Source organism: Mesoplodon densirostris, chromosome 2 (genome assembly GCF_025265405.1).
Source record: "Mesoplodon densirostris isolate mMesDen1 chromosome 2, mMesDen1 primary haplotype, whole genome shotgun sequence".
In the NCBI taxonomy this organism is placed as follows: domain Eukaryota; kingdom Metazoa; phylum Chordata; class Mammalia; order Artiodactyla; family Ziphiidae; genus Mesoplodon; species Mesoplodon densirostris.
Genome location: NC_082662.1, coordinates 23,256,445 through 23,278,678, shown reverse-complemented (window position 1 = coordinate 23,278,678; position 22,234 = coordinate 23,256,445). Strand labels below are relative to the sequence as shown.

Genomic DNA, 22,234 nt, shown 5'->3' with positions numbered 1-22,234 from the left:
TCAAAATATTCAGTGGACAAAGGAGAATATTTTCAACTTCATACCATATACAAAAGTTAACTCAAAAATAATCATTGACCTAAATGTAAAACCTAAAAAGATAAAACATCTTGAAGGAAAAACAAAAATATCTTTCTGACCTTGAGTTAAACAAAGATTTCTTAGAAGATAAGGAACATTAACCAAAAAAGAAAAAATTGGACTTCATCAATTAAAAACGTCTGCTAATAAGACAAACCACAGGCTGGGAAAAAAACATTTGTGTAGTAACACTTATAAAGAACTTGTATGTGGACCATGTAAAAAACTCTCACAACTCAATAATAAGAAAATAAGCCAATTTTTAAAAAGATCAAGATCTGAATAGACATTTCATCAAAGAAAAGATATGCATGGCAAATAAACACATGAAAAGTTACTCAATATTATTAGTCATGAGGAAACTGCATATTAAAACCACAATGAGATACCACTATACACCTATTAGAATGGCCAAAATCCAAAACATTGACAGCACCAAATGCTGGAGCAATAGGAGCTCTCATTCATTGCTGATGGGAACACCAAATAGTACAGCCACTCAGGAAGACAATCTGGCAGTTTCTTAAAAAACTAAACATACCCTTACCATACATTCCAACAACTGTACCCCTTGGTATTTACCCAAATAATTGAAAACTTACATCCACAAAAAACCTACACACAGATGTTTATAGCAACTTTATTCATAACTGCCATAATTTGGAAGCAACCAAGATGCTCTTCAGTAGGTAAAGGATAAATAAGCCATGATACATCCAAACAATGGAATATTTTTCAGTGCTAAAAAGAAAAGAGCTATCAAGCCACGAAAAGACATGGAGGAACCTTAAATGCATACTACTAAGTGATAGAAGTCAATCTGAAAAAGCTACGTATGGGGGCTTCCCTGGTGGCGCAGTGGTTGAGAGTCCACCTGCCAATGCAGGGGACACGGGTTCGAGCCCTGCCTGGTCCGGGAAGATCCCACATGCTGCGGAGCAACTAAGTCCGTGCACCACAGCTACTGAGCCTGCGCTCTAGAGCCCATGAGCCACAACTACTGAGCCTGCGTGCCACAACTAATGAAGCCCATGCGCCTAGAGCCAGTGCTCCGCAGCAAGAGAAGCCATTGCAATGAGAAGCCTGCGCACCACAATGAAGAGTAGCCCCCACTCGCCGCAACTAGAGAAAGCTTGTGCATAGCAATGAAGACCCAACACAGCCAAAAATCAATCAATAAAATAAATAAATTAAAAAAGAGAGAGAGACATGTACCACAATGTACACTGCAGCACTATTTTCAATAGCCAGGACATGGAACCAACCTAAATGTTCATTGACAGATGAATGGATAAAGATGTGGCACATATATACAATAGAATATTACTCAGCCATAAAAAGAAATGAAATTGAGTTATCTGTAGTGAGGTGGATGGACCTAGAGTCTGTCATACAGAGTGAAGTAAGTCAGAAAGAGAAAAACAAATACCGATGCTAACACATATATATGGAATCTAAAAAAAAAAAAAAAATGGTACTGATGAACCTAGTTGCAGGGCAGGAATAAAGAGGTAGACATATAAAATGGACTTGAGGACATGGGGTGGGAGGGGGAAGTTGGGGCGAAGTGAGAGTAGCATCGACATATATACACTACCGAATGTAGAATAGTTGGCTGGTGGAAAGCAGCAGCACAGCACAAGGAGATAGGCTCTGTGCTTTGTGATGACGTAGAGGGGTTGGATAGGGAGGACAGGAGGGAGGCTCAAGAGGGAGGGGATATGGGGACATCTGTATGCATATGGCTGATTCGCTTTGTTGTGCAACAGAAACTAACACAGTATTGTGAAGCCATTATACTCCAATAAAGATCTACTAAAAAATGAAACAAAAAAAAATGAAAAAAAAGGCATGAAAGGAATGAACTACTGATACATGCAACAACATGTATGAATCTTGACAGCTTTATGCTGAGTGAAAAACCAGACAAAAGGCTACATATTGGGGCTTCCCTGGTGGCGCAGTGGTTGAGAGTCTGCCTGCCGATGTAGGGGACATGGGTTCGTGCCCCGGTCCGGGAAGATCCCACATGCCGTGGAGCAGCTGGGCCTGTGAGCCATGGCCGCTGAGCCTGCGCGTCCAGAGCCTGTGCTCCGCAACGGGAGAGGCCACAGCAATGAGAGGGTGGCATACCGCGAAAAAAAAAAAAAAAAAGGGTACATATTGTATAATTCTGATTACAAAAGGTAAGCAGGGAACTTTTGGTATGGAAGGAAGTACTCTACATCTTGATTGCAGTGGTAGTTACATGATTTTACGTGTTTGTCAAAAAAAAGAACTATTATATACTTAAAAAGGGTATACTTTATTGTATATAAATTGTATCTCAATTAACCTGACTTATTTTTTTTTAAAGGAATTCTAAGGAGCACCTTGTAACTGCTTAACACAGACCGAAAGCTCCATAAAAACAGAGATTACATCTTATTAGTGATTATAATTAATAAGAATATTACAGCTACTGTATGTTCACTATGTGGTTACAATGCTAAGCATATTATAAGTACTAATCCATTTAATTCTTTAAAAAAATAAATTTATTCATTTTTGGCTGCATCAGGTCTTCATTGCTGCATGCGGGCTTTAGTTGTGGCGAGCAGGGGCTACTCTTCTTTGCGGTGTGTTCTCATTGCGGTGGATTCTCTTGTTACGGAGCACGGGCTCTAGGCGTGCAGGCTTCAGTAGTTGTGGCTCGTGGGCTCTAGAGCACAGGCTCAGCATTTGTAGCACACAGGCTTAGGTGCTCCGCAGCACGTGGGATCTTCCCAGACCAGGGCTCAAATCCGTGTCCCCTGCATGGCAGGCACATTCTTTTTTTTTTCCTTTTTAAAATTTTATTTTATTTTAATTAATTAATTAATTAATTAATTTATGGCTGCATTGGGTCTTTGTTGTTGGGTCTTTGTTGCTGCACGTGGGCTTTCTCTAGTTGCGGTGAGCGGGGGCTACTCTTCGTTGTGGTGCATGGGCTTCTCATTAAGGTGGCTTCTCTTGTTGCAGAGCTCAGGCTCTAGGCATGCAGGCTTCAGTAGTTGTGGCACGTGGGCTCTAGAGTGCAGGCTCAGTAGTTGTGGTGCACGGGCTTAGTTGCTCCATGGCATGTGGGATCTTCCCGGACCAGGGCTCGAACCCATGTCCCCTGCATATGCAGGCGGATTCTCAACCACTGTGCCACCAGGGAAGTCCCCATTTAATTTTTATAGCAACCTTGTGGGAAAGGTAAAATTCATATCCGTACTTTAGGAATAAACTGAAGATTAGAGAGTAACTGTCTTGCCCCAAAGGACACAGTCAAGAAGTGGCAGAACTGGGATGTGAAACCAAGTTTGCTTATTCCAGAGCGTGAGAGCTTAACTGTTAGGATATACTGCTTTGCTGATTTTGCTTAGTGTTTACTGAACAAATGAATGGATGAGGAACAAGTCAACTATGATGGAGTCTGGCAGGGTAGGCTGAATCTACTGACAATTCATAGGAAGAATAAAACATATATATATTTAAAAGGACACATTAGTAAGTAGAGATGTAAAGTGGTAATTTTAGGTGTAGCAGGTAAGCTGTGAATGTAGAATGACCATGATAGTCTTTAATATCCTTTAACAATATGCTTTTATTCTCTTTTACCTCCTTTAAGAAAATTATTTTACTTATTTTAATTTTTGACACTGAGGAATACAAAGAATGAACTAAAATGCCCATAACCCTACAATCCAGATAAAATCCTTTTTTACGTTTAAAAAACCAAAAGTAATATATGTATACAGATGAAAATGCAAACCATACAGGAAGATACAAAATGATAAGTGAAAACCGTCTATCCTTCCTTTTTTTTTTCTTTTCTTTTTTTGCTGTGCTGCGCAGCTAGTGGGTATCTTACTTAGTTCCCTGACCAAGGATTGAACTCAAACCTATGGTAGCAAAAGCTCAGAGTCCTAACCACTGGACCACCAGGGAATTCCCACTATCCCTCCCTTTTAATTTTCATTCTTATAATCATTGCCTATGTAGTGTCCAAGACACATTTAAAAATATTTATTTTTTTATTTATTTTGGCTGTGCTGGGTCTTAGTTGCGGCATGCAGACTCTTAGTTGCGGCATACATGCAGGATCTAGTTCCCTGACCAGGGCTTGAACCCCAGCCCCCTGCATTGGGAGCGTGAGTCTTACCCACTGGACCACCAGGAAAATCCCTGTCCAAGACACATTGATGAAGGGCTCAGTATGCAGAAATAAATTCAGATGGAAAACCATCTACACATTTAGTCCACCTATCATACTTTCTATGATTTTCTAGGGAGTAAGTAGCAATCAGAAGTGATGAAAAGTGGTGAGACGATATGGGAGATGGTCCAGAACGTCAGCATCACTACTTTTCAGGCTTGCATGACTACAAAGATGGCTCATCTTTTTCTATTGACAGAAAAAAATAATTATAGGGCATCTGTGTTATTAAAGTTCATAGTGTTCTACAATAAACTGGTGTTCTATGCACTCAATTTCCCTTAAGATTGTTAATTCTATCTTATGAAGAAAATTTAAAACCACTATAAGAAATACATACAAATATTGCCTACTATTGAGTAGTAGGATATAACAGTAAAAAGATCTTGCCCCTCATAAGTTATACTCTTATCAGGAAATAAGATGACAGAGATATTTAATATATGTATAATAATGCTATATTAAATTCCTACTGAACACCACAGGGAAAAAAATAGAAGTAACATCATTTTTGGCATTGTTTAATTCCAGAGGAATTTATCTCCTACACCTTAAGAATCTCAAAACTAATTAAGTTCATATTTTGCCTTCATTCTTAAAGAGAAGGGAGGGAAGGGCTGTGTTATTAGCATATTTTGAGCTTCAAGTACTAACAACATGATAACAAAAAATTTTCCCGTGAACTTAAGTGAAATGCATTAGTCTTGAACATGGTTCCTTAACAAATGTCCTTGAAAGGTTAGGAAAACCCCCTTTAAAACATAATAATGATTTATAAATTCAGATTCAGAATAGGAAGAAAACAATTGACTTTATTTGTTTAGGATATGGCTTCTGTTTTCCACTTCAACAAACTGATTCTCATATTTCCTATGTGATACAAATTCTAATCTAAAGGTGATATTACCTTGTTAAATCTGTTTAATCTGTTCCCAGAATACCATGCATATGAATAAAGCCTTTGCACCTAGCTTTAAATTCAGGCTTCACACCAACAATCTATCTCATTAAATAATTATTTCATCAAACACAACCAAAAAATTTTTTTTCAACAAACTGTGCTCTCTTCTGTGGAAGGGAGGGCATATAAAAACTTAATGAAGTTGTTAGACAATTTAAAACATTTTGAGAAGGCAATTTAGTATATACAGATCCTCTCCTACCCCAAAAAACCTTTTAGAAGAAGTTTCATATGCCAGGGTTTCAGTCCCTTTTCCTGGGTGTGCTATGGAGAGAATGGCTGTTAACCCATAAACATTTGAGAAGGGAAGAAGAAAGAAAGCAGAAGCAGGAATAAGCCATTTTTAAAAGTAGCGGGGGGCTTCCCTGGTGGCGCAGTGGTTGGGAGTCCACCTGGCAATGCAGGGGACGTGGGTTCTTGCCCCGGTCCGGGAGGATCCCACATACTGCGGAGCGGCTGGGCCCGTAAGCCATGGCCGCTGAGCCTGCGCATCTGGAGCCTGTGCTCCACAATGGGAGAGGCCACAGCAGTGAGAGGCCCGCGTACCGCCAAAAAAAAAAAGAAAAAAAAAAGTAGTGGGGTTTGAAGCATCACGGTAGCTTAAAATGTATACATACATATTTTCTCTGGACCCTGCCTTCCCCCAGCACTTATGTACAGTGTAGCCCTTACTTTAAAAAAAAAAACCTAGTAGCTTATACCAATATAAATTAACAATGAATACTTTCACAGTATTCTACCAAGTCCCTTTGAAAGGAAAGGGAATAAAATAAGGAGAATCAGGGTAAGAGCTGTTTGATTCCTTTACCACCTTCCGCACTCCATGACCTTGAATGTCTGTCCCATACCAACCCTGGCAGAATTCTGGAGGCCTGTTTTCTGGAAGGGATAAAACAAATGGTCTCTGGACTGGGGGACTCAAAAGGCGGTTGACGGTGGGAACAGAGCATGAAAAACTGAGGGGAACTGAGTGAACATAATGAATACTGAATGCAGCAACCCTCCCAGTCTTCATCACCCTTTACCATCCAGTGATGAGAAGACTCCACCCCTCGAACCCTGATACTGATAACAGACATGTTCCTCAACAATAGGGACAAGAAGCTCACACTATAGTAAGGCCCAAAGGCAACCAGCCTATGCATTTAAAGCTTCTAATTTAAAGCTCACCACTCTTAATCACAAACAGACAGCTAATTATTACTAGACTTCAGAGGAAAAGTCTTATATAAGAGAGACCAAAACAAAGGAAAACAACTTTGGGCGAAAAGAGCCTATGCACGGCAAAGTAAATCTGTTGAAACAATAAAGAATATTATGAAAGAAGTATTCAGAGAATAAAAAAGACCTCCTAGGGACCTCCCTGGCGGTCCAGTGGTTAAGACTTCGCCTTCCAATGCAGGGGGTGGGGGTTCGATCCCTGGTCAGGGAGCTAAGATCCCACATGCCTTGAGGCCAAAACATCAAAACATAAAGCAGAAGCAATATTGTAACAAATTCAATAAAGACTTTAAAAATGGTCCACATCAAAAAAAATCTTAAAAAAAAAGAACTCCTAGAAATTAAAAAACACAATAGTAGAAAAGAAATTTTTTTTTTTTTTTTTTTTTTTTTTTGCGGTACGCGGGCCTCTCACTGCTGTGGCCTCTCCCGTTGTGGAGCACAGTCTCCGGACATGCAGGCTCAGCGGCCATGGCTCACGGGCCCAGCCGCTCCACGGCATGTGGGATCTTCCCGGACCGGGGCACGAACCCGCTTCCCCTGCATCGGCAGGCGGACTCTCAACCACTGTGCCACCAGGGAAGCCCGAAAAGAAAAATTTAATAGAATATAAAGATGAAGAAATCTTTCAGGAGGTAGAGCTAAAGAAAAAAAGAGATGAAAATTAGAGAACTATTTCAGGAGTCCATCATCAAGCAGCTATTGGTAATCAAGAAAGAAGAAGAGGGAGTTCCCTGGTGGTCCAGTGGTTAGGAATCTGCCTTTCAAAGCAGGGGACGCGGGTTTGATCCCTGGTCAGGGAACTAAGATCCCACATGCTGTGGGGCAACTAAGCCCGAGCGCCACAAATAAGACCTGACGGAGCCAAAAATAAATAAATAAATAAATAAATATTAGAAAAAAGAAAGAAAGAAGAAGACATGGGATTTAGGAAACAAAAGAGCCAACACAGAAGAGAAGCAGAGTTCCCAGGTGAATAAGAATACCCCAGGATGACAGCTGTGTACCACACACAGGGGGACACCTGTCCATATTGGAGCAGTGTGACTCAAGAGACATACTGAAGGCTAGTGTCACCAAGATCTCTGCTGCCGTTTACTCTCTTTTTAAAGATAAGAAAATAGTGCCCAGGTGAGGTCATCTTGACTAAATGCTGGTGAATTTCTTCTCAAAAAACTGAGCTGCCTAATGAGCTCAGAACACTCATTTCACCCACAGAAGTGTTCTTTAACTTATTCCTAAAAGCTTCAGGTAGGTCATGATCAACTTAGGAGAGACCACAGAGCAGCTCACTCCCTCTGACCATACTCTGCCAAGTGTACAAGATTGAAGCCCTGCCCAAAACAATTTCCAGGACTAAGTTTTGACTCTGTCCATGACTTCCACAGAAGAGACTCTGAAAATTAGGAAACTGAAGCAGGTATGGTCCACTGATGTCTGGGTATCCGCAAGATCCTTTCAGGACCCAAGAGGTACAATGATATACTTAATAATATTAAAGAATTCATTGCCTTTTTCACCACGTTGACACTGGTACTGAGGGTACAAAAGCAATGGTGAGCAAAACTGCTGGTACCTTCACACGTATCAAGGCAGTAGTGCCAAACTGTAGTAGGACGCATAATCTTCACCACTACATAATTACAGTTAAAAATAATGCCAGTTTAAGAATATCCTTGATAAAGCTGTAAAAACTATTATTAGTTTTAATAAATCTCAAGCCCTCTACGTGTCTTTTTACTATTTTGCATGATGAAATGGTAAGTACAACGGTTACCTTCAGGAAAGGCACTTGCGTAATTGAGTTGCAAGCTGAACTGGCCAGTTTCATGAAATACCACTTTTACTGGAAAGACTGAATGACAAACTGTGTTGTTCAAGCTTAGATATTTCACAGATATCTTCTCAAAAATGAATGGAGCCTGTCACTACAAATAAAACTGACAGTACTTGTTGCCAGTGATATATGTCAAGCTTTCAAGAGAAATTTGAATTTTGGAAAACATATCCACTAGAGTGAGCCTGCCAACTTCCCAATATTTAAAGACTTTTCTGATGAGATCAGTGGTGGCATTAACAAATGTGATTTTAAAATATTATATAATAAAATGTGTAAACATCTGTCCATGTAAGAAAGGTCCTAGAGGCCTTAGGTCTGTCCCACTAGAATGTGATGGGTAAAAATCTCTCACTTTAATTTTCAGAATGCAACAAATAATTCTTTTCCAATGTATCTACATAACTGTTAGTTAACCTAACTGTAACAAAATTCTCAACCATCTTCCAGGGGCTCCATCTTCTTAGAAACAAATTCATTTTACATTCAGAATTCTTTTCCTTGTCAAATGGCACTGAGTGGACCATAACTCAATAAACCAGATTCTTATCATATGTATGTTTTGTGAGCAATTAAAAAAAAACCCTATACACTATTATGCATAAAATAAGCTACAAGGATATATTGTACAACACAGGGAATATAACCAAATTAAATTTTAAAAAAATAATAAAGTATAAGGGCTTCCCTGGTGGCGCAGTGATTAAGAATCTGCCTGCCAGTGTAGAGGACACAGGTTCGAGCCCTGGTCCGGGAAGATACCACATGCCGCGGAGCAACTAAGCCTGTGTGCCACAACTACTGAGCCTGTGCTCTAGAGCTCAAGAGCCACAACTACTGAGCCCGCCATGCTGCAACTACTGAAACCCAAGCGCCTACAGCCCGTGCTCCACGACAAGAGAAGCCACTGCAATGAGAAGCCCACGCAACGCAACGAAGAGCAGCCCTGCTCACAGCAACTAGAGAAAGCCCGCGCACAGCAACAAAGACCCAATGCAGCCCCCCCCAAAAAATAAATAAATAAAAGTATAAGAGTTAAAAATCCTCTCACTAGCACAGAAGACAAACCTTTTCTCATATTCGTGATCAAAAGCACATATTAATTTATATTTCAGCTGACTACTAGCCAACTATAACTTCCATAGCAACTTTCCCTTTGGTATTCTCTAGTAAATTTAAATTATATTTAAATTTAATTTAAGTTGAATTTAATTAGCTTAATAATAAGCTTAATTAATTAGATTAAATTCCATTTAAGTTATGTTTAAGTTAGGTGAGGTAAGGAGGTCACTCAGTGGAAAAAAAAATGTTTCCCATAAAAGCCTTTGGAGTTGTCATACATTATGCTAGTTTATCATATGGACATGTTCTTTAGGATTTGTCACCAGGCAACTATATCAACTCGATTCACCAAATTATTCATAAATAACGCCCTTAAGAATTCATTTGTAAAGAAACTGCATATTTATGAATAAAGTACTGACTGCCCTCTAGTGTTCAAAATAAGGATTTCACTGATGAGCTAGATGCAATGTACACTACAGGGTGAAAAAAGCCAAACTCCTAAAGAAGCCATTTAGGGTCATTAAAATCAGAGGAGAAATTCTGATCTGGCAAGGTTTTCAACAACAGTCTTTTCAAAGCAAGATAACAAGCTATTAATCTGAGCTATATGATTACTTACTTGTACCAGGTGCCTAAAGAGCCTAATTTCAGTCATCTACAGTAACTGTGCGTGAGTAGAATATAAACTTGGAACCTTTTTTATACTACTACTTCAAGTTACACTGCCATAAAATGAGATTCAGACTTTTCCCATTTGGTGAAGAAGCACAAAACGCTCGAATCAAAACCTGCCTCTTGGGCTTCCCTGGTGGCGCAGTGGTTGAGAGTCCACCTGCCAATGCAGGGGACGTGGGTTCATGCCCAGGTCCAGGAAGATCCCACATGCAGCGGGAGCGGCTGGGCCGGTGAGCCATGGCCGCTGAGCCTGCGCGTCCAGAGCCTGTGCTCCGCAACCGGAGAGGCCACAGCAGTGAGAGGCCCGCATACCGCAAAAAAAAAAAAAAAAAACCCTGCCTCTTGGGACTTCCCTGGTGGCGCAGTGGTTAAGAATCCACCCGTCAATGCAGGGGACACGACTTCGATCCCTGGTCCGGGAAGATCCCACATGCCGCGGAGCAACTAAGCCCATGCACCACAACTACTGAAGCCCGCGCGCCTGGAGCCCTTGCTCCACAAGAGCAGCCACCACAATGAGAAGCCCAGCGCACTGCAACGAAGAGTAGCCCCGCCCCACCCCGCAGCTCACCACAACTAGAGAAAGCCCGCGCGCAGCAATGAAGACCCACCGCAGCCAAAAAATAATAATAATAATAAATAATAAATAAATAAATAAATAATAAAATAAAAGTACCTATCCTTTAAAAAAACAAAAAACAAAACTTGCCTCTAGCAAGGAAAACTTTCTCTGGTTGCTTTTTTTTTGCTGATGCATATGAAGTGGGAAGTACGTCCTAACTAGTCTTCCAAGTGTATAATATGTGGGTTTTTTTTTTTTTTTGGCTGTTACACTTTTAATTGTGGGAGGTACAATATGCATCAATGTACAAGAATGTTTTACATACTCATTAGCATAGTGATTAATGTAAATTTAAGGATATACAACATGTTAAACCAGAAAAACTACAAAGTTTCCTGCAACCTAAGATAATGGAAAGGCTCCTTCTTAAGTTTTTACACTACCACCTTTACTTTTAAAATTCTAAATGGTGTCGGGGGAACTAAAAAGTAATAGAAGGCTTGTTTTAGCTGTGGTTCAACAATTCTAATGAAGCTGTACGGCAACGACACTGGAATTGTTAAGTTTTCCCCCAAAGGGCTTTCTGGATGACCACATGACAAATTTTTAAAAGTATTTCCAATCACATGTAGGCAAGGGGAGTGGCTTAATAGTTTAAAAGCCTGGGGACTTTCCTGGTGGCGCAGTGGTTAGGAATCCGCCTGCCAGTGCAGGGGACACGGGTTCAATCCCTGGCCTGGGAAGATCCCACATGCCGTGGAGCAACTAAGCCCGTGCGCCATGACTATTGAGCCTGTGCTCTAGAGCCCGTGAGCCACAACTACTGAAGCCCGCGTGCCTAGAGCCTATGCTCCGCAGCAAGAGAAGCCACCACAATGAGAAGCCTATGCACCGCAACTAGCCCCCACTCGCCGCAACTAGAGAAAGCCTGTGCGCAGCAATGAAGACCCAACGCAACCATAAATAAATAAATAAATAAATAAATAAATAAATAAATAAATAAAATGCTGTGGATTCAGAACACAATGATAAAAAATAAAATAAAAGCCTGGAAAGCAGCTAAGATGTCTCATCTTAGAGAATTTTAAAAGATAGTAGAAATACCATTTCTCTCCTACAGAGAAACTTTTTTTTTTTTTTTTTTTTTTTTGCGGTATGCGGGCCTCTCACTGTTGTGGCCTCCCCCATCGCGGAGCACAGGCTCCGGACGCGCAGGCTCCGGACGCGCAGGCTCAGCAGCCATGGCTCACGGGCCCAGCCGCTCCGCGGCATATGGGATCCTCCCAGACCGGGGCACGAACCCGTATCCCCTGCATCGGCAGGCGGACTCTCAACCACTTGCGCCACCAGGGAGGCCCCAGAGAAACTTTTTAAAGCACGGATATAACTCTATGGATACTAAAGAAACATCAATAGTTTTCATAAAGCTTCAATAAACACCACAAGGCACAAGTGTTCAAAATGGCCTACTAACTATCTCAGACCTTATCTCTCTTTGAAACTGCAGTCAACAGGAAAACAGAGTTCAATACACAGTGACTGACTTTTTAGTCAAAAAGGTAGATACCAAACCTTTGTGTGTCTAGATTTATATTCCCTTAACCATGTTGTTACAGAATTTAAAACTTATTATTTTAACTTGCCAACTGGTTCTTTGCTGTATTTGAAGTAACTAACATTCTAGAGCATTAGGTTTCAAAGTGTGGTCTAGGAACTACTAGAGATGCCTCATAGCAATGTCAGAATTACTTTTTATATTACAAAACTGTTATTTGCCTTTTCACTCTCATTAGCTCCAAACAGTCAATTCTCCAGAGTCTACAGGGTATGTGATAACAAAACAGATTAAATGCAGAAGCAGATATGTGAATCCAGCTGTCTTCTATTAAACCAGACATTAAAGAGATTTGCAAAATGTAAAACAATGCCACTCTTCTTGTTACTCTTTTTTATTTGGGGAGTTATTTTTCATTAAAAAAAATTATTTATGTAACATATAATGGATTTATTAATATTATTTTGAAACGAATTAATATTTTTAAATGCCTCTTTTAATTTGTAATATAGTAAATATCAATAGATATAAATCATACAAACAAAGCTCTTTGGGGCCCTCAATTATACTTAAGAGTATAAAGGGATCCTGAGGCCAAAAAGTTTGAGAACTGATAAACTAGAGAGCTTAGCACACTAAACATGAAAAGAATCAATTTATTCTCAAAGCTTTAATGGAGGTAAGGATAAAACACAAATATCATTTACTAAGAAAAATGTAGGTGATACTCACCAAATGGATCTTCCATGCCACTATTAACCAGTTTAGGGAGGTGGTATATAGTTTCTAAAAAGAGAAAAAAGTAAATGATATACTTAAAACATAAAATCCATCACCTTTTATATTTCTTAAAAAATAAACCCAATTCAGTAACACTGATTATAGTTTAAAACTAGAACATTATAGAAATGTACAACTTATTAAGTGAGAACATTGCCAACTGGGATTTATTTTAAGGGGGCTGAGGTACAGATACAATAAGTTCCCTTTCCAATCTCCATCTTGAATTTACTGGAGTGTAAGGAAAAAGGCAAGTTAAAAAAAATTTTTTTTTATTTTTTAGGGAGGGGGGACAAAGGGAAAAAGGGAGGGGTGGGGAAGGGGAGAGGGAAGAAGGGAGGGAAGGAGAGAGAGCAGCAAAAAGCCAAATTTTTATGCAAAAAAACCCCAAACAAACAAAACTCACATAAACATCTGGGAAAGCATATGAGGATATCATAGAATGAAGGAATTGGTTTTGCCTGAGGAAAGTAGAAAGTAGTTCAGTAAGTTAAGAATGCTCAAGTATTAAAATAAAACAAAAAATTTTTGAAAAAAGTTGAATAAGTATAGATATTCAACCTCCCTCACCCTTAGTCAAAACAAGGATCGAATCTGCCCAATCTTGCTTTTTTACCTCTTTCATAGTTTTGATCCCAAGGGCACTCCTTAGTTAACAATTTGAATACTAAACTCCAATTCAGAGTCTGCTTTCCAGAGAATATAACGTACTAACAGTTGGGGCTGGCAGTGATCTGAGAAAATTAGGACTGTGAAGGGGTCTTGGAGTTGAATCGCTCACAGACTAGATGGCACTGAGGACCCCACTGGTGGTGGCAGGTAACCAGATAATCCCTGGCACAAGGTGCTGGTACAATTCTTAAACTTTCACTAGTGGTGAATAATGATGATCTATCTATGGACAGAATGCTCTAGTTGATTGGACTTATGAGGCACTTGAAGAGTAAGGGGGAGATAACTATAATGACAATGGAATTGAACGGCTATTACTAAACTTAACTGATGCTCTAGAAGAAGATAACAAAAAACTAAGAGTGATTAACAGTCAACTGAAAGTCAAATATGGGGAATTCCGTGGCAGTCCAGCAGTCAGGACTCCATGCTTTCACTGCCAAGGGCTGGGGTTCAATCCCTGGTTGGGAACTAAAATCCCACAAGCCGTGTGGCGCAGCCTAAATAAATAAGTAAGTATCAATAAGTAATTAAAAAGAAGAAAGTCAAATATGAACGCCCCAGGGCCTCCTGGTAATTTATAAAGAGGCTCTTTTCTGTGGCAGCAGGAGGAGAGAAAAAGCTGGAGACCAGGCCCAAGAGTTAATCAACAGAGTAGCCGAGCACCAAGGAAGGTTAACTCTCAGCCAAGGGAGGTATGCTACGCTACGTCAGGGCCCTGACTGGTGAAGAATGAGACCCTAATACATGAGATGGAGACAACTGAGTTGATGCCCCTCCAATATCTTGAATGCGATAGCGCCCTTGAAACTGCGAAAGTGGCCCACCATCTCTGTAAGAGCTAGCACTCTTCCCGCACTTGAAGATAATGCAGAGGCCTCCCCACCCTGCTCGGTAAACAATGTCCCCTCAGGATCTGCCACCTCCATGCCTCCTAACTTGTAGTAGGTCAAGCCATAACCCAGCCCAGATATTTTGTGCCTGATAAGGTCACAAAGGAATTATAACCCAAGGGAGCTGCAAGAATTAGCCAGCATGTACTGGCAGGGGCTAAGTGAGAGCAAATGCGAATTCTGAGGGTGCTTGAACATCACAACCAGAACATAACATATTGATTACTCTCCGAAGATACAGAATTTAACACCCTGGCAAAAACCTCAGAATATGGTATGAACTTATCACTAGGATGGTTCCTAAAAGCTGGAAAAGTCACGGCCCATGATAAGTAGCAATGGCAGACAAAACTGCAGTGGCAGACAGGGGAGGAAGGGATTAAAAGGCTCACTTAGTGAAGCTGGCTTGCTGAAGTGGTCAGAAAAAAGTATTATGTTCCTTGAAATGGCTGGGAGGATACTATAAGGAATGTGCTGGTGAGAGGGGCACCAGCATCATTAAGAGTTTCAAAGCTCTTCTCCATAGAGGATTTGTTATAAAACTAATGCCACTGGGACTTCCCTGGTGGTGCAGTGATTAAGAATCCGCCTGCCCATGCAGGGGACACGGCTTCAATCCCTGGTCTGGGAAGATCCCACATGCCACAGAGCAACTAAGCCCGTGTGCCACAACTACTGAGCCTGTGCTCTGTAGCCCCCGAGCCACAACTACTGAGCCCGCGTGCCACAACTAGTGAAGCCCGTGCGCCTAGAGCCCATGCTCCGCAACGAGAGAAGCCACCGCAATGAGAAGCCAGCGCACCGTAACAAAGAGCAGCCCCCGCTCGCCGCAACTGGAGAAAGCCCACGCGCAGCAACGAAAAACTTTTGTTTTTATAAAACAAAAAAAAAACTAATGCCACTGATAGCAACGGTGATGACAGGACCCTAAAACAAAGGAGACCAGGCCATGGTACTTAATGATTGAAGCCAGATGGAGACACTTACTATAAAGATCAGCAAAGTCAGAGTGGCAGTCAAAGGAATCCGACTCACAGATTTGTAGAGATAGTTAATAAAGCATGGTGTATTTATGAAGCAAAATAGACAAGCAGTTAATAAGAGCACTTTTCTATCTGTAACATCAAAAGAAATCAGGGATGGAAGATCTGGATGCTGAGGTCAGTCCCCTCAATAAAAAAATATCAGAACCCATGTCCAGTGTCTGAACCTGAGCCAGTTTCAGATCCTGACCCCTTTGACTGAAGGAGGCCAGGTACCCAAGAGAAAAGAACCTGCAACACCAAAGCAAGTATAACAATTCCCTGAGAAACCTATGGCCTAAGAGACCCATATACTATAGGTCTCATGGACTCCATACTCAGAAGGTCCCTGCACTTGAAGTTTAATGCTCTGCAGTCACTGTCTTAAAATTCTTAATAATTTTATCTATGAATTTCTGCTCCATAAGTGAAATCTGAGGGGGAAAATGAAGCATGTGCTGGGGGCTTGAAGCCTCAGCTCACACACAGTCTACCTCTTCCTGTCTTCCCAGGAGCAGCCTCTTGGCCACTCCCTCTGGTCCCACCTGGCCATCCTTTTTCCCTGCCTGGGCTAGGAGTGCCACGTACTTTTGGTGGGCAATTTCTCTCGCCCACTCTCAATCCAGGTGTATTCAGCATGCAAATTATGTAGTCAGCTCTGTCTACGGTCATTTACTCAGGTAGCTGTAAACTGTGTAAACGGGAATGCTAACATTTTTTTTTTTTTTTTTTTTTCGGTATGCGGGCCTCTCACTGTTGTGGCCTCCCCTGTTGCGGAGCACAGGCTCCGGACGCGCAGGCTCCGGACGCGCAGGCTCAGCGGCCATGGCTCACGGGCCCAGCCGCTCCGCGGCATATGGGATCCTCCCAGACCGGGGCACGAACCCGTATCCCCTGCATCGGCAGGCGGACTCTCAACCACTTGCGCCACCAGGGAGGCCCGGAATGCTAACATTTTAAGGACAGGTTGACATTGACACCTGGAGTCTGGACGTATAATCATGGACTTATGAGGACCAGGAAATAAACTGAGCCCTGGCCAAGATCGAGTTCACGATGGGCCCACTGGATGTGTGAACCATCCTGGTGGTCACTTCCCTGGACCCTGAATGTATAATTGAAATAGACATACCTGGAAGTTAGTGAGTCCTTGGCCTATGGGATAGGAGTTATACTGGGGAAGGCCAAGTGGAAGGAAGCCTCTAAAGGTGGGTGCCCCATCCCACCTTCCAAGATAATAAACACAAAAGAAAACAATATTGTATTCTGGGGGCAAGGGAGGGGAGATGGCAGAAATTAGTGCTACACCCCCAGAGGATGCAGGATTTACCAGTGTAGTCCCGGCAGAAACCAGATAAATCCTGGAGGAAGGTAGATAACCACAAACTCAATCTAATAGTAGCCACAACAGCAGCTGCCGTGCCAGATGTGGTATCTTTGCTAGAGCCAATTAACAGAGCCCTAGGAGCATAGTACACAGTCAAAGATCGAAGGAATAAGTTCTTTTTCTCTTATCCCTTCAAGAAAGTAGGATCAGAAACAATTCCCATTCACATGGAATGGATTATAGCATACTTTTACAGGACCATGTCAAGTTTGCCACTGTCTCATGTAATACAGTCCTATGATAATATAGACTTCTTGTAGAATATCACACTGACCTACTATATTAATAACATCATGCTAATTGGGCCAGATGAACAGGAGGTGGATAGCACACTGAAGGCCTTGACAGAACACATGGACTCCAGAGGGTGAAAGATAAATGCTACAGAGATTCAGGCACCCATTCATCAGTAAAATTTTTATAGGCTCAGTAGTCAGGGGCTTGATAAAACATGCCATTCAAGTAAAGGCATCCAAGTAACCAACTGCATCTTGCAGCTCCCACCATTAAGAGGGAAGCATGACACCCAAGAATACTGCTCTGGCTTTTATATCAGGTGACACAAAAAGTTACCAGTTTCCAGAACAGTAAAGGACTCTGCAGGTCTGGATGGTGAGGCATACAATCTGGCAAATGCTATGGTATTATGGCAAGCCCCAGTGGGAGAATCACTATGCAGACCCCTGGGATCTGGAGCAAGGCCATTCCATTTTCAGTGGAAAACTGCTTGCCTTTTGCAAAACAACTCCTGGCATGCTACTGGGTCCTAGCAGATATAGAACACCTGATGGTGTGACACCAAGTGACCATTTATCCAGAATCACCCACCATGACCTAGGTTCTATGAGACATATCAAGTCATAGGGTTGGGTGGACCCAGCAATAATTCAGCATTAAGATGAAGGTGATGCATCCAGTATCTAGCACAAGTAGGACCAGAAGTCACGAGCATGAGCAGATAGCCCAAACCCTCATATCATCTACCATTGTTGCAAAGTGCCCCTTCATTAGCATACACCTTTGGCCGTACTGGGGGGCCCTCACAGCCAGCTGACAAAGGAAAAACCCTCACCTTCTTCACAGATGGCTGTAACTGGGTCCAAGTCAAAAATGGACAGTGGTTGCACTACAGCCTCACTCAGGGGTGGCACTGAAGGACAGTGCCCAATGGGCAGAGCTTTAGGCAGACTGTCTACTTTGTGTAGACAAAGAATTGGTTTGAGGTTAAAATATATGTGGACTCACAGGTAAATGTCCTGATGTGCTGGTCAGGGGGCATAAAAGGAGAACGATTAGAAAATTAGGGGGAAAAAAAAAAGAAAATTAGGGGAAGGAGGTCTTAAGGTAGAGGCACGTGGGAGGATACAAGAATAGACACATTTCAAGATCTTCATATCACATGTTAACAGTCATCAGAGAACATCTACCATGAAAGAAGCACAAAACAACCAAGTAGACAATGACTCAACCAGTTTACATCAGCCATCTTTTGTCATGGCCTCCCCAGTGCTAGAAAAATGAGCACCTGAAAGAAGGTGGTCATGTGGCAGAGATATACTCTATGCATAGACAACAGTATGAAGTCCTACTTACCAAGTATGCTCTAGCTACTGATGCCACCAAAAGCCCGAATGGCCAGCAACAGAGACAAACACAAAGCTTCCAGCATGACATCTTTCAAGGAAACCAACCAGCCTTTGGATGGCAAGTTGACTGTATTTGGCCCCTTCCACCCTGAAAAGGTGAACAATTTATTCTGAAAGAAACGGAGACTTCCCTGGTGGTCCAGCTGTTAAGGCTCCATGTTCCCAATGCAGAGGGCCTGGGTTTGATCCCTGGTCAGGGAACTAGATCCCTCATGCTGCAACAAAGATCCTGCATGCTGTAACTAAGACCTGGAGCAGCCAAATAAATTAATTAATTAAAAAAAAAAAGAAATAGGGACATATTCTGGCTGTACGTTTGCCTTTTCTGCCCTCAGGGCTGCAGTGAACAGTACATGAGAGTTAAGGAAATGTTTAATCTACCAGTAAGCATCATCCCACATAACATCATTTCATGACAAGGGACCCACTCTGTAGTAAAGTAAGTGCAAGAGAGGGCCCAGGACCATGGGATCTACTGGTGGTATATATACAACAACATCTAGAAGCTGCTAACCTAAAAGAGCACTGGAATGGCCTGATGAAGGCACAGCTGAAGCACCAACTCAATGACATATTTTATGACAAAAGAGTACCATCTTCCAGGGTGCAATATATACACCAAATCAAAGACCATTATATGCTACTCGTCTTCAAAACAGGAAAAATACATGGATGTGAGAAATGGGGCGGGGAAGGGGGCTAGAAATAGCATACCCTGTTTATTATCAATCCTAAAGACCCACCTGGGGAATTTTTGTTTCCTATCTCTGCAACTCTGGGTCCTGCAGAGTTAAAGATCTTGGTCACCAAAAAAGGAACACTTCCACAGGAGACAAGAGTCCCAAGAGGCTATAAGCTACAGCTGTCACCTGGGCATTGTGGAGTCCTCGTATCCAGGGGTCATCAGGCAAGAAGAGGAACTATCATCTTGGTAGGGGTAACTAATCTTCATTATCAGAAAGAGGGTTGTTATTCCACACCACAATGAAAATATATTTAAAATTCAGATGATCCACTTTGGTGCCTACTGGTATTCCCTTTCCCAATTCTGACAGTACAGTAAACAGACAAGTTGGAAACTCTAACCTGAGAAAAGCATGGTAACCAGTGGTTCAGATCCCTCAGGAATGAGGGTTTGGGTCATACCACTAAGTAAAGCCATTGAGACTGGCAGAGATGGTAGCTGAGGGCAAGGGGAATCTGAAATGGAGAGTGGAAAGAGGTAACAATTATTAGTTGTAACCCTGAGACCAGTTGCAGCAGCAGGAGACAAAGTACTAATCTTCCTCTTCTAAGTATTCCCCAGGAAGAGAGGTCCTCCAGCTACCCTCTCAACATATATAAAGAAGTAGGTGAGACGAATGAAAATGAAGATGCAAAATACCAAAACTTATGGGATGCAGCTAAAGCAGTGCTTAGAGGGAAATTTATAGCTGTAAATACTACATTAAAAAAGAAGAAAGATCTGAAATCAACAACACAATAGTTTACTATAAGATAATAGAAGAAAAACAAAATAAATCAAAAGGAAGGAAATAATAAGGATTAGAGTGGAAATTAATGAAATAGAAAATACAAAAATTAACTCAAAATAGGACTTCCCTGGTGGTCCAGTGGTTAAGACTCCACACTTCCACTGCAGGGGGCATGGGTCTGATCCCTGGTTAGGGAACTAAGATCCCACATGCTGCACGGCGTAGCCAAAAAATAAAGTAAATAAAATTTAATTTAAAAGGTACTTTGAAAAAACTAACTCAAAATAGATAAAAGACCTAAATGTAGGAGCTAAAACTAGAAAGCTCTTAAAAGAAAACATAGGCATAAATTTATGACCTTGGATTAGGCAATGGTTTCTTAGTTATGACACCAAAAGAAAAAAATAGATAAACTTGACATTATCCAAATTAAAGACAGAAAATAACAAGTGTTAGGAGGATGTGGAGAAATTATAACACTTGTGTGTTAGTGGTGGGAATATAAAATGATGCAGCTGCTGGGAAAACAGAATGGTACTTCCTCAAAAAAATTTAAATTAAAAACAATTACCACATGATTCAGCAAGTCTACTCCTGGGTATATACCCCAAAGAATTGAAAGCAGGAAATCAAACAGATATTTGTACACCTATGTCATCATTATTGACAATAGCCAAAAGGTGGAAACAATCCAAATATCCATCAGTGGGTGAATAGGTAAATAAAATGTGGTATGTATTATTCAGCCTTAATAAGGAACGAAATTCTAACATATACTACAACATGGATGATTATGCTAACTGAAATAAGCCAGACACAAAAGGATAAATATTGTATGATTGCACTTCCATGAAGTACCCAGACTAGCCAAATTCATAGAGGCAGAGAGTTGGATGGCGGTTGCCAGGGGTAGGGGGAGGAGCTGTTTAATGGGTAGAGTTTCAGTTTGGGAAGATGAAAAAGTTCTGTAAATGGATGGTAGTAACAGCTGCACAACAATGTGAATGTATTTAATGGCACTGAACTGTACCCTTAAAAAACGTTAAAATGGTAAACTTTATATTATGTATATTTTACTACAATTAAAAAAAAAAAAGAAAATGCCTGAATCTTGGTAAGTACAGTGAGTTTTATGGCATTTTAACTTGCCTGATTCCCATCTCCCTCTCCTCCCCTAGCTTTCTGGCAGCCTTGAAAACCAAGAGCCTCACAACATTAGTTATTAAAACCAGCAGCCTAGCAACCACTGGAGGGGGCAGAACAAATTTGGAGCTCCCCAAAAGCCTCATCCCCAGAGAACTGTTACTATCTGATCTGATAGTACCAAGAAGTTCCATTCTCAGAGTTACTTTATTTGACCTGACTCAGAGCTTGTTTTGTGTAAACAACCTTATCCTTAGCACATTTTTCAAAAATAATCAGTGGCAACTGTTTAACATCCCAACTGCCTAAGGCAGTGATGATACCAGTTAGGGCTAACAGGACACTGACCAAAAAATGTGAATGTTCAGGAATGAGACGTCTATAAGGGGCTTTGGAAAGCTGACATATTCTTGGATATCTAGAAGGACACATGCATTTATGGACTCAGGGAAAGGCTTAAGAAGGCCCTAATCTCTCACCTCTGGCTGACCTTGAGGTTCTGTGCAAGCAGAAAGCGATGGCTAAGGCAAAGTTGTAAATTGCCTGCAGGAACATTGATGGCATACTGCAATATACACAGAGTACCCTTGGCAAAGGCTAGAAAACTTATTGGTTCAAGGCGTTTAAGGAAATTTCTGTCTAATCACTAGCTAACCACTAAGTCAACCAAGCAGACACTTCAACGTCTGCACAAAACAAAGAATACAGGCTCTACAGGTTTAGTCCAGGGAAGTCACTCAACAAACAGCAATGAGAAACCCACAGGAAGGAGGGGAATCTGATTTGCAGACTTGCCACATTACATTATTTTATTTTTATTTTTTTAAAGATTTATTTATCATTTTATTTATTTTATTTTATTTATTTTTGGCTGTGTCGGGTCTTAGTTGCGGCACGTGGGATTTTTCGTTGTGGCGCGCGGGCTTCTCTCTAGTTGTGGCGTGTAGGTTCCAGAGCGTGTGGGTTCTTTAGTTTGCAGCACGCAGGCTCTCTAGTTGAGGCATGTGAGCTCAGTAGCCATGGCGCACAGGCTCAGT

At 41.4% G+C, this 22,234-nt stretch overlaps 1 protein-coding gene across 11 annotated transcripts in view; it reads right to left on the bottom strand.

Moving 5' to 3' along the window:
* The window catches only part of PHACTR4 (phosphatase and actin regulator 4), a 109,287-nt gene that overhangs the window by 63,043 nt on the left and 24,010 nt on the right, over positions 1 to 22,234 (bottom strand). For 8 of the 11 annotated variants that reach the window (XM_060089274.1, XM_060089266.1, XM_060089275.1 and 5 more), the window contains one exon: positions 12,912 to 12,965. Coding sequence is in view for 5 of the 11 variants with exons in the window: in XM_060089266.1 (XP_059945249.1) it covers positions 12,912 to 12,927 (16 nt within the window). In the remaining 6 variants the exon portion in view is untranslated. Of the gene's footprint in view, positions 1 to 12,911; positions 12,966 to 13,365; positions 13,421 to 22,234 lie in introns of those variants that run through there. The other 3 variants (XM_060089260.1, XM_060089268.1, XM_060089271.1) reach the window with 3 other exon arrangements.